We start from the raw sequence: 15,968 nt of genomic DNA, 5'->3' as shown, positions 1-15,968 counted from the left end.
ATATTTATTTTTAATTGCAGACTACTCAGGGGCATACCCTCGTTTTATGCCCCTCTGTTCACCATTAACAGTATTGCCAAAATTACACCCGATATTGCCAAGGAAGTTAAGGTATGGGGTATTAATTTTTAAATAAATATTTTTTTTTTTTTCAAATAATAATTTTAATTTTTAAAAATTCTTTTCCAGCTCGCCCTCAATATCCCCAACATTGGCCTATACACCGGCATCGGCATAACATGCCTGGCCGTTTTAATAGCATCTGTGGGCATATTTGTTACGGTTACCAAGCGATGGTATGAACCCATCGGTGATGAAAACACCATCATTAATAATCACTAGTTTAAGGATCAACAATTCCCAACTCTGCACCAAAGCATTTACTAGGGCTAAAGCATTTGCAGGAGTTAAGAACAAATTTATAGTTTTAAGTTAGTCATAAGAGTTTTTGTACCGCTTTTTTAATTATTATTTTATAGTTTAATTTTTTTGTATCCTTGCCAAATGAAATACTATTGTTACATAAGATCTCTGTTCGAAAGAACAAGAAATAAAAAAAAAATAACAAGTAAAAAAGCTGTGAGTTCGGCTGGGCCGATCTTTGAATATCCTCAAAAACTTGGATCGATTTTGGCAATTTTCAAAAAATATATAATCCGTTAAAAATTCTGTTAAAATCTTAAAAATAACGAATATAGCCGTTATTTTAGGGTCTATACGACGAAGTGGACCTGCTTAGGCAACTTTTGTCAAAAGCCATAACAATATTCAAATGCGAAAATTAAAAAAAAAAAAATCGATGGATAATGTAGCCCAAAATAATTAAAATACCGAATATCGGGAGGTACCGTTATATGAGAGGTATACGAAGACGTAGAACTGCACGTACAATTTTCTGCCATAGGCAGTTATATCCATTACGAACTTCAAATAGCACATTTGAAAATTTTTTGGTGAATAATGTCGCTAAAATCACCAAAATGCCGAGTATCGGGAGGTAACGTTATAGATGGGCCATACCTGACCTGCACGGAGAGTTATTTGTCATAGGCTTTAGTATCCATTACGAACTTCAAATGGCAAATTTGAAGGATTTCCGGTGAATAATGTCGCTTAAATCACTAAAATGCTGAAAAGAGGGACATACCATATGGGGGCTATACCAAAACATGGACCTACATGACCCATTTTCAATACCAAAAAAGACCTGAATACCCTCCACCATTTGGACAGAATTTGGAAATTTTCAAAAAATAAAATCCGTTAAGAATTTGCTTAAAATCTTAAAAGTGCCGAATATTGCCGTTATATTTGGTTCTGTACTACGTGGACCTTCATAGGCCATTATCATAAGCCATTACCATATTCAAATTCGAAACTTGAAAAAAATCGGTGAATAAATAATGTAGCTAATAATATCGATTAAAGGGAGGTACCATTAATTATATGGCGGCTATACCAAAACGTGGACCTACACGGAGAATTTTCAGTCATAGGCTGTAGAATCTATTACGAACTTCAAATACCAAATTTGAAAAAATTTCGGTGAATAATTTCGCTCAGATCTTCGAAATACCGAATTTGGGGAGGTAACGTTATATCGGAGCTATACGAAGACCTGGACCTGCATAGACAATTTTCTGTCACAGGCTGTAGCATCCATTGCGAACTTCAAATACGACATCTCAAACAATTTCGGTGAGTATTGTACCTAAAATCGTCAAAATACCGAATGTAGGGAGGTACTGATATATAAGGGCCTATGCGAAGACCAGGACCTACATAGACAATTTTCTGTCACCGACTGTAGTTCCCATTACGAACTCTAAATAAGTAATTTGAAACTACTCCGGTGAATAATGACGATAATATTATCAAAATACCGAATATCGGGGAGGTACCGTTATATGGAGGCTATCGAAGACTTGGACCTGCACACAAAAATGTTTGTCATGGGCAGTAGTAACCATTACGAACTTCAAATACGAAATTTGCAAAAATTCCCATAAATACTGTCGCTAAAATCATGAAAATGCCGAATATTGGGAGGTACCGTTATATGAGGGCTAAACGAAGTTATGGACCTGCTCAGAAAATTTTCTGTCATAGGCTGTAGTATCCATTACGAACTCTAAATGCGTAATTTGAAACTACTTTGCTAAATAATGTCGCTAATATCATCAAAATACCGAATATTGGGAGGTACCGTCATATGGAGGCTATACGAAGACGTGGACCTACGTACAAAAATGTTTGTCATAGGCTGTAGTATCCATTACGAACTTCAAATACGAAATTTGCAATAGTTCTGGTAAATTCTGTCGTTAAAATCATGAAAATACCCATTATCGGGAGGTACCGTTATATGGGAGCTATACGAAGACGTGGACCTGGATACAAATTTTCTTTCCATAGGTTGTGGTAACCATTAAGATCTCCCAATTCGAAATTTGAAACGATTCCGGTGAATAATGTTGCTGAAATCATCAAAATACCGAATATCGGGAGCTACCGTTATATTGGGGCTATACGAAAACGTGGACCGACATGGCCCATTTACGAACTTAACCTGCCTACTGGTAAACTATGCTTGTATGCAAAATATTGGCCTTCTATCTCAATTCGTTCGAAAGATAGCGTGATTGCAACAGACAGACGGAATGACAAAGTTAATATACCCTCCATAGAATGGTGGAGGTTATAATAATTGTTGACTCTAAAGATGAGAAATATTATTTTATACTCGGATTTATTTTCGCAAATTTTATAGATGAGCAGATATTTTCTAAACAGGGTCACAATATATCAATGCATAAATTTGTATTTTTGGGCCACCCTGTGAATTAAATAAACATCAAATTTTTTTCATACCGTTCATTAAATTTCTTCGCCTAATGGTATGCTTTAACAAAACAAAAATGTACTGGTGTTTCTACAGTACATACTAATAGTTGGGACACAAGAAAGTTATTAATTTTAAAACAAATTGCGAGATTTTATTACTGCGTGTAAAGCGGAAGGGAAAATTCGATGTATATTTGAATATAGAATTATTTTTTTAAATATGTTTAGAAAACAAAAATTGCACTTACACTAGAAAAATCAATATTTTCCATAAACGTCGGTCTTTGCAGCATTTCTATTAATAACTTTACACAAAAAACAATAATGTTTTTTTTATAAAACAAAATTCTAATTTAATAAAGACATATCCACCTGTATGCCCTTCGCCTATCTGTAAATCTTTTGGTTCTACAGCACTTATGGTATGGGTGCAGGAGCTTCATATGTGCTTTCAATTTTACCCATATGTTCACCTTGATCCCCTATCAGCTCCAAGCAACTACAATGTTTATGCGTTACAGAGGGATGCATGCAATCCGCCTAATCTTTATGTTGGTGTCGAGAAAAACATTTATTTCTTATCATTCCAGATATAAAGATTACCAAAAAACACTAGCCTAGACATAAGGACCATTAACAATTTATTGCAGCGATTAGATTAATTAATAAATGAAAAAAAATTCAAGATTATGTGGTAATGCAATCTGCTACTATTTTTTGATAAAGCTCTACAGAGTTTAGTTCGGTTAAATTTGCACCTGCACTTGTGAAATTTTTGAAAGGCTGTTATCGTTTGATTGGAGCTTGAAACATAATTGTGTCACCTATAAAAAATTTTAATGTGCGATGGTGAGATAAAAAAAAAACTGCAAGAAAATCGAATGAAAGGAAAGAGTGTCGGAAATGGCATCAAATGGTAGAATAAGTTTAGATTTGTTCGAATTGGTCACCTTTGGCACGAATTATGGTCTTCAAACGGCCAATGAAACCGTCACACGCTGTCCGAATTCTGCTCTGCTGTATTTTTGCCCATTCCAGGCGAAGCGCTTGCTTGAGGTGATCGACACTTTGGTATTTTTAGTGCCAACCTTGCTTTCCAAAATAATTCAGACACAATAGTCCAACGGATTGGTATCCGGAGATTTTGGTGGCCATTGTTCGCTGAAAATGAAGCGAGTAATCTCATTTTGTAACCATTCTTGGGTGGCGCATGCTAAGTCCTGCTTGAATGTCCAAGGTCTGCGGCCAAAATGTTTGCGTGCCCAAGGCTTTAATACACCCTACAGAATATTTTCGCGATAATATTCGGCATTTATTCTGATGCCACGGTCGATTAATACAAGCGGAGAGCGACCATCGGCTGTTATGGCGGCCCATACCATCATCATCATGGCCGGCGCTTGAGTTCTGATGGCCAACCGATGGTGCACATTTTCAGCTGACCTCTTGGCAAGCAAATACGATGATTTTGTTTGTTTACAAACTGCGGGACAACAAATGTTTTCTCATCGGAGAAACCAAATTCGTCATTTTACCTCTTTCTGGTATTTTCTCTGCGCCCAAGCGAAGCAACTTTTTAGCTCCTTTGAGTCTATATTATTTCTGTTGCGGTGTAAGTTCTTGCACTTTTTGGAGTTTCAATGGCTTTACCCCGAGCTCATTTTTCAATATTTGCCGAATTGAGTATTGCGATATGTTCAGCTCACGAGCCATTAATCGTACATAGCGACGCGGGTTTCGATCAAGTCGCTTCTTTACTTTTCGAACCATTTCTGCTGATGTTACTGCTTTCTTCCGTCCACTTCCTTGATGTCGGGCTACGATACCAGTGTCACGGTAACGAGCGATGGTACGAGACACAAACGATTTATTCACATTTAAATGCTGGAGTGCTCTAACGTTGGTCACTTGTGGTTTTCCAGCCAAATATAAATCACACTATCAGGCTTCAATTCTATCACGAATAAATTTTTTTCTGGAAAATTCTCACCAAAATGCTTTTGTACGCGCGTAGCCAACATAATGAGCTGTCACTGGATTAATTGAAACAGCTGTCGCACGAGTGGCTTAGAAATGACAGCAGTCTGAAATTGGTTGCAGTTTTTTCTCACCCTCTTTTTGGCGTTGTTTCGGGAACCTACAGAATTTCAAATTTTAAAAAACAAAATAATATTGCAAATGCCGATTCCTGGAATTTTAAAAGGTACTTAGCCGCCACACACTTTTTCTTCCCCAACTCTTTAATACCCTTGTGACATTGCTGTCTCCTAAAATTATATTAAATTAACTTTCAGAATTTTCAACATAAGACCCTATGCAAAAAATAAATAAATAAATGGACCGAAAGACCAGGAATGGACAGAAGGACCAGAAATGGACTGGAATGGAATGGTGTATAAATGTAGTTTTCCAAAAAAAGTAAAAAAAATAATAATAAACTATTATGTAGTAGAACAATTAATTGCCTATTTTTATATTCAATTGATTTTTTAATGGTATTATTTGGATTTAAGAGAGATTATTAACTGAATTTACACGTATTTGAATACAAATAATCATACAAATTATGAACAAGTTATAGTTTTTTTTATCAATTTCTTATAAAAAAAAATCTCGCTAAATGTATTGTTCAAAAAATTTATTTCCAATAAAAATTTTCAATTTTGGGATAAAAATTACTCGAAAAGAAAAATAAACTGTATGGATAATTTAGATAACAATGCAAAGCATGACAATATAGTAAGAGACATCAATTATTTGGTACCCTATATTCGGCATTATTCAAAGTAATGGTGTCAAAGGGAACTCCCACATGTTACCAATTTTAGGAAGTCATATGATTTATTTTCTATTCAAAGAAGATTTGATAGAAAATCATCAGTTTTAAAAGTCATGCTAAGACAGTGTAACACCTGCAGTCAGTCTTTGCTTTTTGGAGAGCTTTAAGTAGGTTATAGACGAGTACTAAAATGTGTTCTATCTACAGAGCAGGGGTAGGCAGAGAAACTCAAAAGTTTTTATAGCATGTTTTTATTTTGTTATTGTATGTGTTTTGAAATTACAGAAATGAGAGAGAAAGGAAGAGAGAGAGAGAGGAAGAAAGAGAGAGAAAAGGTCATTGACCCCAGGTCAAGAGGGAGAGAGAGGGGGGAGACCCCAGATCAAGAGGGGAGAGGAAGAGGAAGAGAGAGGGAGAGGAAGAGAGAGAGAGAAAAAAAGAGAGAGAGAGAGAAAGATAGAAAGAGAGAGAAAAGGTCAATGACCCCTTGACCTGGGGTCAATGACCCCTTGACCTGGGGTCAATGACCCCTTGACCTGGGGTCAACGACCCCTTGACCTGGGGTCAATGACTTCTTGACCTGGGATCAATGACCTCTTGATCTGTGGTCAATGACCTCTTGACCTGGGGTCAATGACCTCTTGACCTGGGGTCAATGACCTCTTGACCTGGGGTCAATGACCTCTTGACCTGGGGTCATTGACCTTTTCTCTCTCTCCCTCTCTCTCTCTCTCTTCCTCTCTCTCCCTTCCTCTTCCTCTCTCTCCCTTCCTCTTCCTCTCTCTCTCCCTTCCTATTCCTCTCTCTTTTCTCTCCCTCCCTCTTCCTCTCTCTCTCCCTCTCTCTCCCACTTCCTCTCTCCCTCTTCCTCTCTCTCCCTTCCTCTCTCTCCCTTCCTCCTCCACTAACTCTCCCTCCCTCTTCCTCTCTCTCTCTCCCTCTTCCTCTCTCTCTCCCTCTTCCTCTCTCTCTCCCTTCCTCTTCCACTCACTCTCTCTCCCTCTTCCTCTCTCCCTTCCTCTTCTACTCAGTCTCCCTCTCTCTCCATCTTCCTCTCCCTCTCTCTCTCTTTCTCCCCCTCTCTCTCTCTTTCTCCCCCTCTCTCTCTTTTTCTCCCCCTCTCTCTCCCTCTTCCTCTCTCTCTTCCTCTCTCCCTCTTCCTCTCTCGCTCTCCCTCTATCACCCTCTCCATCTTTCTTTCTCTCTATCTTCCTCTCACTCTCCCAAGACCCCCTTCCTCTCGCGCTCTTCCTCTCTCCGTCTTCCTCTATCCCTCTTCCTCTCTATCTCTCTTCCTCCCTCTATCGCCCTCTCTCCCTCCCTCTTCCTCTCTCAGGTCAAGGTCAATAACCCCAGGTCAAGGGGCCATAATTCGTGCCAAAGGTGACCAATTCGAACAAATCTAAACTTATTCTAAAATGTGATGCCATTAACGACATTTTTTGCTTTCATTCAATAAAATTTTAAAAAAATGTAAAACTTATGGTCCGTGACTTTGTTGCAGTTTTTTTTTTTTTATCTCACCCTGTACGTACATGATTTAGAGCCTTTTAGTATTTTTTCAGAATTATATGAGGTTGTCGTGTGTTTGCCTGTTTCATACAAAAGTTTACAATTCCAGTTTATTTCGATCTTTCGATACCAATGGTCTCGACATTGTATCTCTACGAATATCTAAAAATCTTTGATGTGTATAATTTTATTTCCCATAGTAGCATTTCTTTTCTATGACAATTTTTTTGGATACAACTTCTGTTTTTTTTTTTTTTTTTCTAAATATCAGATTTTATGTTTTCCACGATTCTAATAGCTTCGGTGGTGAGACAGACACTTAACAATAAAAATTCGATTTGGAATTCCCATCAAGTTGCTAACCTTGAATTTTATCAAATATATGTCGACCGATAGTTTCAAATTCAATTATTTCGTGAATCTAAGTGAAATGGTACCCGTGCTGTATTATCATATGGACTTTAAATGGGAAACTTTTTTCGAGATCGCGACGATTGATATAAATAATCTAAACAATAACCACTTGGCTGTTGTAACAACAAATGCGTATTTTCCAAACAAAGTTTGAAGTGGTTGAGCTTATGTTGAGGTTTTTGTTCAAACTAATTGCTCACAAACTTTTTAGTAGGGCATTGAGCAAGTCGTGGAAAGTGAAAGTGTGACAGTCGTCGATTATTCTGCATATAAATAAAAAATCGAAAAACACAATGCATACACCTTCAATCAATTGCCCGTTGAGATATTTTAATTTTGAAAATACAAATAATCCGATAAAGATCTGCTAATAATAAACCCGGTGGGGTCTACGTACATAGGCGACCACTATCAACAAATATTGCAATTTTGAAGAATATATTTAACTAAACGACCCAATAACAAAGATTAGTAGTTGGCTAAGAACTTTTTGGCAAGCAAGAACCAAAAAGGAGGAGCCAAAAAAAAAAAAAAATAATAATTTTGAAGTGTTGTGTGGACTAAAGAAAATTTCTTTAGATTGTGGTGAAATAATCGAAGAAAAATCTGAAATATTTAAATAAAAAAATGTGTTGCAATTGTTGTAGTGTGAGACAACAGAAAATATGGGCGTTCTCCATTGGAACTATTCTAACGGTCCTGGGTGCTATACTGATACCGATGTGGCCCATTTGGTCAGAGGATATTATTAAATCGGTAAATAATAAAACAAATCCTAGACATAAAATAAAAATATGTGAAATAATTGGAAATAAGTGAAAACAGGTGTATATAAAATTCCGAGAAATATGCGATTTGAAAGTGTTTAATCTACTAATATGTTGTTATAAAATTTATTTTGGCTAATACGCGAAACTGATAAACCAAACATATTAAAACTGTCTTAATCTGAACGGTGTTCGTCTTTCATAAAATTCTTAAAATGCTTGAAAGATTAAAATTTGATTAAAAATGTCCCTGAAATGCATAATAATATTTTGAAACCTACAAAAAATGTACCTAAATAACATCCAAGCGAAAAAATGTATGGAAGGAACTAAATTTCTTCTAAACGTGGATTTTTTAAAGAATTTTTTTCTCAAGATTCAACAGAAACATGACTTTTTTAAAGAATATTTTTCCAAGGACCAACAGAAACTTGGATTTTAAAGATTATTTTTTTAAGGACCAACAGTAACGTGGGTTTTTTTAAGAATATTTTTGAAAATGCCCAACAGTAATATGGATCTTTTTAAGAATATTTTTTACAAGAACCAACAGAACCGTGGACTTTTTTTTAGAAACATGGAATTTTTAATGAATATTTTTGAAAAGGACCAACAGAAACGTGTATTTTTTTAAGGAATATTTTTTATAGGACCAACAGAAACGTGGATTTTTTTAAGGAACATTTTTTTTCAAGGACCAACAGAAACGTGGATTTTTAAGGAACATTTTTTTTCAAGGACCAACAGAAACGTGGATTTTTTAAGGAACATTTTTTTCAAGGACCAACAGAAACGTGGATTTTTTAAAGAATATTTTTGAAAAGGACCAACAGAAACATGGATTTTTTAAAGAATATTTTTTAAAAGGACCAACAGAAACGTGGATTTTTTTAAGGAACATTTTTTTTGTCAAGGACCAACAGAACTTTTTTTCAAGGACCAACAGAAACGTGGATTTTTAAGGAACATTTTTTTTTTCAAGGACCAACAGAACATTTTTTTTCCAAGGACCAACAGAAACGTGGATTTTTTTAAGGAATATTTTTTAAAAGGACCAACAGAAACGTGGATTTTTTTAAAGAATATTTTTGAAAAGGACCAACAGAAACGTGGTTTTTTTAAGGAATTTTTTTTTCAAGGATCAACAGAAACCTGGATTTTTTAAAAAATATTTTTGCAAAGGACCAACAGAAACGTGGATTTTTTAAAGAATATTTTTGAAAAGGACCAACAGAAACGTGGATTTTTTAAAGAATATTTTTGAAAAGGACCAACAGAAACGTGGATTTTTTAAAGAATATTTTTGAAAAGGACCAACAGAAACGTGGATTTTTTAAAGAAAATTTTTGAAATTGACCAACAGAAACGTGGATTTTTTAAAAAATATTTTTGAAATGGACCAACAGAAACGTGGATTTTTTAAAAAATATTTTTGAAATTGACCAACAGAAACGTGGATTTTTTAAAAAATATTTTTGAAATGGACCAACAGAAACGTGGATTTTTTAAAAAATATTTTTGAAATGGACCAACAGAAACGTGGATTTTTTAAAAAATATTTTTGAAATGGACCAACAGAAACGTGGATTTTTTAAAAAATATTTTTGAAATGGACCAACAGAAACGTGGATTTTTTAAAAAATATTTTTGAAATGGACCAACAGAAACGTGGATTTTTTTAAGGAATATTTTTGAGGAATATTTGTTCAGTATTTTTTAAAGAATATTTTTGAAAAGGACCAACGGAAACGTGGATTTTTTAAAAAATATTTTTGAAATGGACCAACAGAAACGTGGATTTTTTAAAAAATATTTTTGAAATGGACCAACAGAAACGTGGATTTTTTAAAAAATATTTTTGAAATGGACCAACAGAAACGTGGATTTTTTAAAAAATATTTTTGAAATGGACCAACAGAAACGTGGATTTTTTAAAAAATATTTTTGAAATGGACCAACAGAAACGTGGATTTTTTTAAGGAATATTTTTGAGGAATATTTGTTCAGTATTTTTTAAAGAATATTTTTGAAAAGGACCAACGGAAACGTGGATTTTTTTAAGGAATATTTTTGAAAAGGACCAACAGTAACTTGAATTTTTTATGGACATTTTTTTTTCAAGGACCAACAGGAACATGGATTTTTTTAAGGAATATTTTTTTCAAGGACTTAATTTACTTAAAAGGTATGCCCTACAATATTTGAATATGGTATAAAAATCCTAGCAAATATTTGAAAAGGGACACATATTTTGAAATAGCCATTATATATATTCTCCTCCGATTTTAGAAATTTTTCTAATAATTCTTTTATGTTTCAGATACTCCCATTGTCTCCCGGATCGGTTATCTATAACAAATGGGTTGTTACACCGCTACCAATCTATATGAGCTTTTACATGTACAATTGGACGAATCCGGAAGAAGTCAATAATACCCGAATAAAACCTAATTTTAAAGAAGTTGGTCCCTATACCTTTAAGAATGTCAAAGTTAAGGAGGATTTAAAATGGAATAATGAAGATCATACGGTGACTTTCTTTTCAACAAATACATGGACATTTGTACCAGAAAAATCCAGTGGTGGCCTGGATGATGTCATAAGAATGCCACACTTTCCAACGGCGGTGAGTGGAATACAATTTAATTTTTCTTAAAAAACATTTTAATTTTTATGAAAATTATTTTTCAGGCTGCTGCCAGAATCACCCGCAAATGGCATAAAATAATTCGAAAAGTTGTCAACTTTGGCCTGCAACGAGAAGGTGGGGCCATGACCATGACCCATACCGCTTTGGAGTGGTTGTTTGATGGTTTCATTGACAATTTGTTGGATTTTGTTTATCGTTTACATTCACCATTGTTTGCTTTGGATTCAAATCGTTTTGGCTGGTTCTATGATCGCAACAATTCCAAGGAGGCGGAGGGTTCGTATACCATTTACACGGGCAAGGGTAATCTAAAGGATATGGGTGAATCGAAGATGTGGAATGGCTCTGATCACACCAAATTCTGGGAAGGCGAATGTGGTCGTGTCAATGGCAGTCTGGGCGATTTATGGGCTCCTGGAAAATCATGGGATGATCCTACCTCAATTTTCCTTTACGATGCAGGACGTTTCCTTAATATTTTCCCCATTAGAAATGAAACCTATCGGGGTATTGATGTACGGCGTTATGAGGCTACAAATCGGACCCTTGATAATGGCCAAATTGTGGAGGATACCAAATGTTTTTGTGTCAAACGCAATGAGTGTCCCGAAAATGGGGTGCTGGATTTTTCGCCAAAGGCTTTTCGAGCCCCTGTTTATATGTCACATCCTCATTTTTATATGGCATCTGAGAGATATAGGGAAAATATAACAGGTCTGGAACCAGTGCCGGAGCATGCTACTTATGTTGTACTCGAACCCAAATGGGGTATACCCATGAAGGTGAAGGGTCAAATGATGGCCAGTATTTTGTATGAAAAGGACGACCAGATGGAGTGAGTTTTGAGGAGGAGAGCAAACAAAAAATAAATTTTGATAATAATTTTGAAAATATTTTCCAGAATTCTCAAGGATTTGGGTCACAATTTCTATGCTCCGCTTTTGAGAATATCTCTGGATGCCGAAATCAATGATGAAATGTTGGATTTGGTCAAGGTAAGGATTTAAATTTGGACATAAAAAGTTTTTAAAATTTTTAAAATTTTTAAAATTTATTTCAAACATCCCCCCTCTTTTTTACAGCTTCTCTTAAATGTCCCCTCTATCGGTGTGTATATAGGTGCGGCATTTCTGACAATTGGTGTTGTCATGCTTGTTGTTGGTATTTATGTAACCAAAACGCATAAATGGCGTGGAGATTCTTATCCTGGCGAAAGCACAGAAAGTCCTGCCATCGAAACTGACAACAAGGAAACCCAAAGTGGTGACACCGAAAATACCAATGAAACTCCGCCTGGATCAGAAAATATTCAAACCCTAACAAGGGTAACAGAAATTTCCGAGGAATCCTCTTCCCCAGCGGAAACTGTGAGAGAAGACCCACCAGAAGAGACACCAAAAACCGAAAAGGACACAACTGTCGATACAATTTCGGAGAAAGATAAAACAAATGAAAGCAAAAAGACTGATTAGGAGACTCGAGAATTAAATGCTCAGGAAAATAGTGCACAAAAAATGGATTACTTCAAAATCTTCTCAAATTAATTATAGATCATGTATATATGTCTGTAAATAGTATGTAGTTGTAATAGAATTTTGTGATGTAGTCTGGGTTAAGGAATTTTAATATAAGTAGTTCTTAAATGGTGAATAAATTACAAAAAAAAAATAACTAAATAAAAAAAATAAATAAAAATAAAAATAAATAAAAAATTAAAATTTGCTTTTTGAAGAATATTTTTCAAGGACCAACAGAAACGTGGATTTTTTTAAGAATATTTTTTCAAGCTCCAACAGAAACGTGGATTTTTTAAAGAATATTTTTGAAAAGGACAAACAGAAACGTGGATTTTTTAAATAACATTTTTGAAAATGACCAACAGAAACGTGGATTTTTTAAAGAATATTTTTTCAAGGATTAACAGAAATGTGGATTTTTTAAAGAATATTTTTTCAAGCTCCAACAGAAACGTGGATTTTTTAACAAATATTTTTTCAAGCTCCAACAGAAACGTGGATTTTTTAACAAATATTTTTGCAAGCTCCAACAGAAACGTGGATTTTTTAAAGAATATTTTTTGAAAAGGACCAACAGAAACGTGGATATTTTAAAGAATATTCCTTCAAGCTCCAACAGAAACGTGGATTTTTTAAGAATATTTTTTGAAAAGGACCAACAGAAACGTGGATTTTTTAAAGAATTTTTTTTTGAAAAGGACCAACAGAAACGTGGATTTTTTAAAGAATATTTTTTCAAGCTCCAACAGAAACGTGGATTTTTTAAAGAATATTTTTTCAAGCTCCAACAGAAACGTGGATTTTTTAAAGAATATTTTTTGAAAAGGACCAACAGAAACGTGGATTTTTTAAAGAATATTCCTTCAAGCTCCAACAGAAACGTGGATTTTTTAAGAATATTTTTTGAAAAGGACCAACAGAAACGTGGATTTTTTAAAGAATATTTTTTGAAAAGGACCAACAGAAACGGGGATTTTTTAAAGAATATTTTTTCAAGCTCCAACAGAAACGTGGATTTTTTAAAGAATATTTTTTCAAGCTCCAACGGAAACGTGGATTTTTTAAAGAATATTTTTTCAAGCTCCAACAGAAACGTGGATTTTTAAAGAATGTTTTTTCAAGCTCCAACAGAAACGTGGATCTTTTTAAAGAATATTTTTTAAAGCTCCAACAGAAACGTGGATCTTTTTAAAGAATATTTTTGAAAAGGACCAAAAGAAACCTGGATTTTTTAAAGAATATTTTTGAAAAGGACCAAAAGAAACCTGGATTTTTTAAAGAATATTTTTGAAAAGGAACAACAGAAACGTAGATCTTTCTAAAGAATATTTTTGAAAAGGACCAAAAGAAACCTGGATTTTTTAAAGAATATTTTTGAAAAGGAACAACAGAAACGTAGATCTTTTTAAAGAATATTTTTGAAAAGGACCAAGAGAAACCTGGATTTTTTAAAGAATATTTTTCAAGCTCCAACAGAAACGTGGATTTTTTAAAGAATATTTTTTCAAGCTCCAACAGAAACGTGGATTTTTTAAAGAATATTTTTTCAAGCTCCAACAGAAACGTGGATTTTTTAAAGAATATTTTTTCAAGCTCCAACAGAAACGTGGATTTTTTAAAGAATATTTTTTCAAGCTCCAACAGAAACGTGGATTTTTTAAAGAATATTTTTTCAAGCTCCAACAGAAACGTGGATTTTTTAAAGAATATTTTTTCAAGCTCCAACAGAAACGTGGATTTTTTAAAGAATATTTTTTCAAGCTCCAACAGAAACGTGGATTTTTTAAAGAATATTTTTTCAAGCTCCAACAGAAACGTGGATTTTTTAAAGAATATTTTTTCAAGCTCCAACAGAAACGTGGATTTTTTAAAGAATATTTTTTCAAGCTCCAACGGAAACGTGGATTTTTTAAAGAATATTTTTTCAAGCTCCAACAGAAACGTGGATTTTTTAAAGAATATTTTTTCAAGCTCCAACAGAAACATGGATTTTTTAAAGAATATTTTTTCAAGCTCCAACAGAAACGTGGATTTTTTAAAGAATATTTTTTCAAGCTCCAACAGAAACGTGGATTTTTTAAAGAATATTTTTGAAAAGGACCAACAGAAACGTGATTTTTTTAAAATATTTTTGAAAAGGACCAACAGAAACGTGGATTTTTTAAAGAATATTTTTGAAAAGGACCAACAGAAACCTGGATTTTTTAAAGAATATTTTTTCAAGCTCCAACAGAAACGTGGATTTTTTAAAGAATATTTTTTCAAGCTCCAACAGAAACCTGGATTTTTTAAAGAATATTTTTTCAAGCTCCAACAGAAACGTGGATTTTTTAAAGAATATTTTTTCAAGCTCCAACAGAAACGTGGATTTTTTAAAGAATATTTTTTCAAGCTCCAACAGAAACGTGGATTTTTTAAAGAATATTTTTTCAAGCTCCAACAGAAACGTGGATTTTTTTAAAGAATATTTTTGAAAAGGAAACATGGATTTTTTAAAAATATTTTTGAAAAGGACCAAAAGGAACGTGGATTTTTTAAAGAATATTTTTGAAAAGGACCAACAGAAACGTGGATTTTTTAAAAATATTTTTGAAAAGGACCAAAAGGAACGTGGATTTTTTAAGAATATTTTTGAAAAGGACCAACAGAAACGTGGATTTTTTTATGAATATTTTTGAAAAGGACCAACAGGAACGTGTATTTTTTAAAGAATATTTTTGAAAAGGACCAAAAGAAACGTGGATTTTTTAAAGAATATTTTTGAAAAGAACCAAAAGAAACTTGGATTTTTTAAAGAATATTTTTGAAAAGGACCAAAAGAAACTTGGATTTTTTAAAGAATATTTTTGAAAAGAACCAAAAGAAACTTGGATTTTTTAAAGAATATTTTTCAAAAGGACCAACAGAAACGTGGATTTTTAAAAAATATTTTTTCAAGCTCCAAAAGAAACGTGGATTTTTTAAAGAATATTTTTCAAGGATAAAGTTACTATATTTAATGCCATACGATTGCCATTTCCTTGTTTATTACCTGATGTCATCGATGATATTTCAAAATTAATTAACTGACCCAATTTCAAATATTTGTTTTCATTAACCTTTTCGTGTCGTATGGCCACAATTATTTTTATAACTTGACTTTTGGTTCCGAAAAAAGTCCTTCATCTGAAAAATAAAACATCCTCAAACGTTATATTGCATGTTCCGCAGTTATAAATTTTAACTTTCTCTTAACTTTAAAGTCATATTTCTTCATATTGTATTTCATGAAAAGCAAAACTTAAATGAAAATTCTAAATATACGACTGTAAAACGGAGGCCATATTTTAACATTGTTATTATTGTGGCAATTGTTGTAAAGTTAAAATTAAATTCGAAAACAGGTCGTTTTGCTCGAATTACAATTTGATTTGTGGATGTGTGTGAGTATTTTAAATGTTAACGATTATAAATGTTACAGGAAACGTAACATATTTGTTATGTGC

The 15,968-nt window shown here is 33.7% G+C and overlaps 2 protein-coding genes across 4 annotated transcripts in view; both read left to right on the top strand.

The window, feature by feature from the left end:
* LOC101892920 (protein croquemort) overlaps positions 1–576 on the top strand; it is a 30,538-nt gene extending 29,962 nt beyond the window's left edge. For both annotated transcript variants that reach the window (XM_005188546.4, XM_011296283.3), the window contains exons 5-6: positions 21–111; positions 190–576. In XM_005188546.4, the coding sequence (XP_005188603.2) occupies positions 21–111; positions 190–342 (244 nt within the window). In that variant the 3' untranslated portion in view covers positions 343–576. The remainder of the gene's footprint in view (positions 1–20; positions 112–189) is intronic.
* A 7,191-nt stretch (positions 577–7,767) lies between these two features.
* LOC101893097 (protein croquemort) lies at positions 7,768–12,481 on the top strand. Of its 2 annotated transcripts, none has more exons than XM_011296284.3 (5): positions 7,768–8,305; positions 10,637–10,942; positions 11,008–11,801; positions 11,868–11,961; positions 12,049–12,481. In XM_011296284.3, the coding sequence occupies exons 1-5, from the start codon at positions 8,177–8,179 to the stop codon at positions 12,436–12,438; spliced, it is 1,713 nt and encodes a 570-aa protein (XP_011294586.1). In that variant the 5' UTR covers positions 7,768–8,176; the 3' UTR covers positions 12,439–12,481. The 2 variants fall into 2 exon arrangements, with proteins under 2 accessions (XP_011294586.1, XP_058979921.1); XM_059123938.1 differs by lacking the exon at positions 7,768–8,305 and adding an exon at positions 10,427–10,501.
* The last annotated feature ends 3,487 nt before the right edge of the window (positions 12,482–15,968 follow it).

This window comes from Musca domestica, unplaced genomic scaffold (assembly GCF_030504385.1).
Source record: "Musca domestica strain aabys unplaced genomic scaffold, Musca_domestica.polishedcontigs.V.1.1 26, whole genome shotgun sequence".
Classification (NCBI taxonomy): domain Eukaryota; kingdom Metazoa; phylum Arthropoda; class Insecta; order Diptera; family Muscidae; genus Musca; species Musca domestica.
This window is presented reverse-complemented; position numbering and strand designations above follow the sequence as displayed.

Bases quoted from the DNA above. Each gene is read 5' to 3' on its own strand.
- LOC101893097 (XM_011296284.3), top strand. From the start codon at position 8,177: ATGTGTTGCAATTGTTGTAGTGTGAGACAACAGAAAATATGGGCGTTC. The intron at 8,306-10,636 runs GTAAATAATAAA...TTTATGTTTCAG, and splicing joins CAGAGGATATTATTAAATCG to ATACTCCCATTGTCTCCCGG. The intron at 10,943-11,007 runs GTGAGTGGAATA...ATTATTTTTCAG, and splicing joins TGCCACACTTTCCAACGGCG to GCTGCTGCCAGAATCACCCG.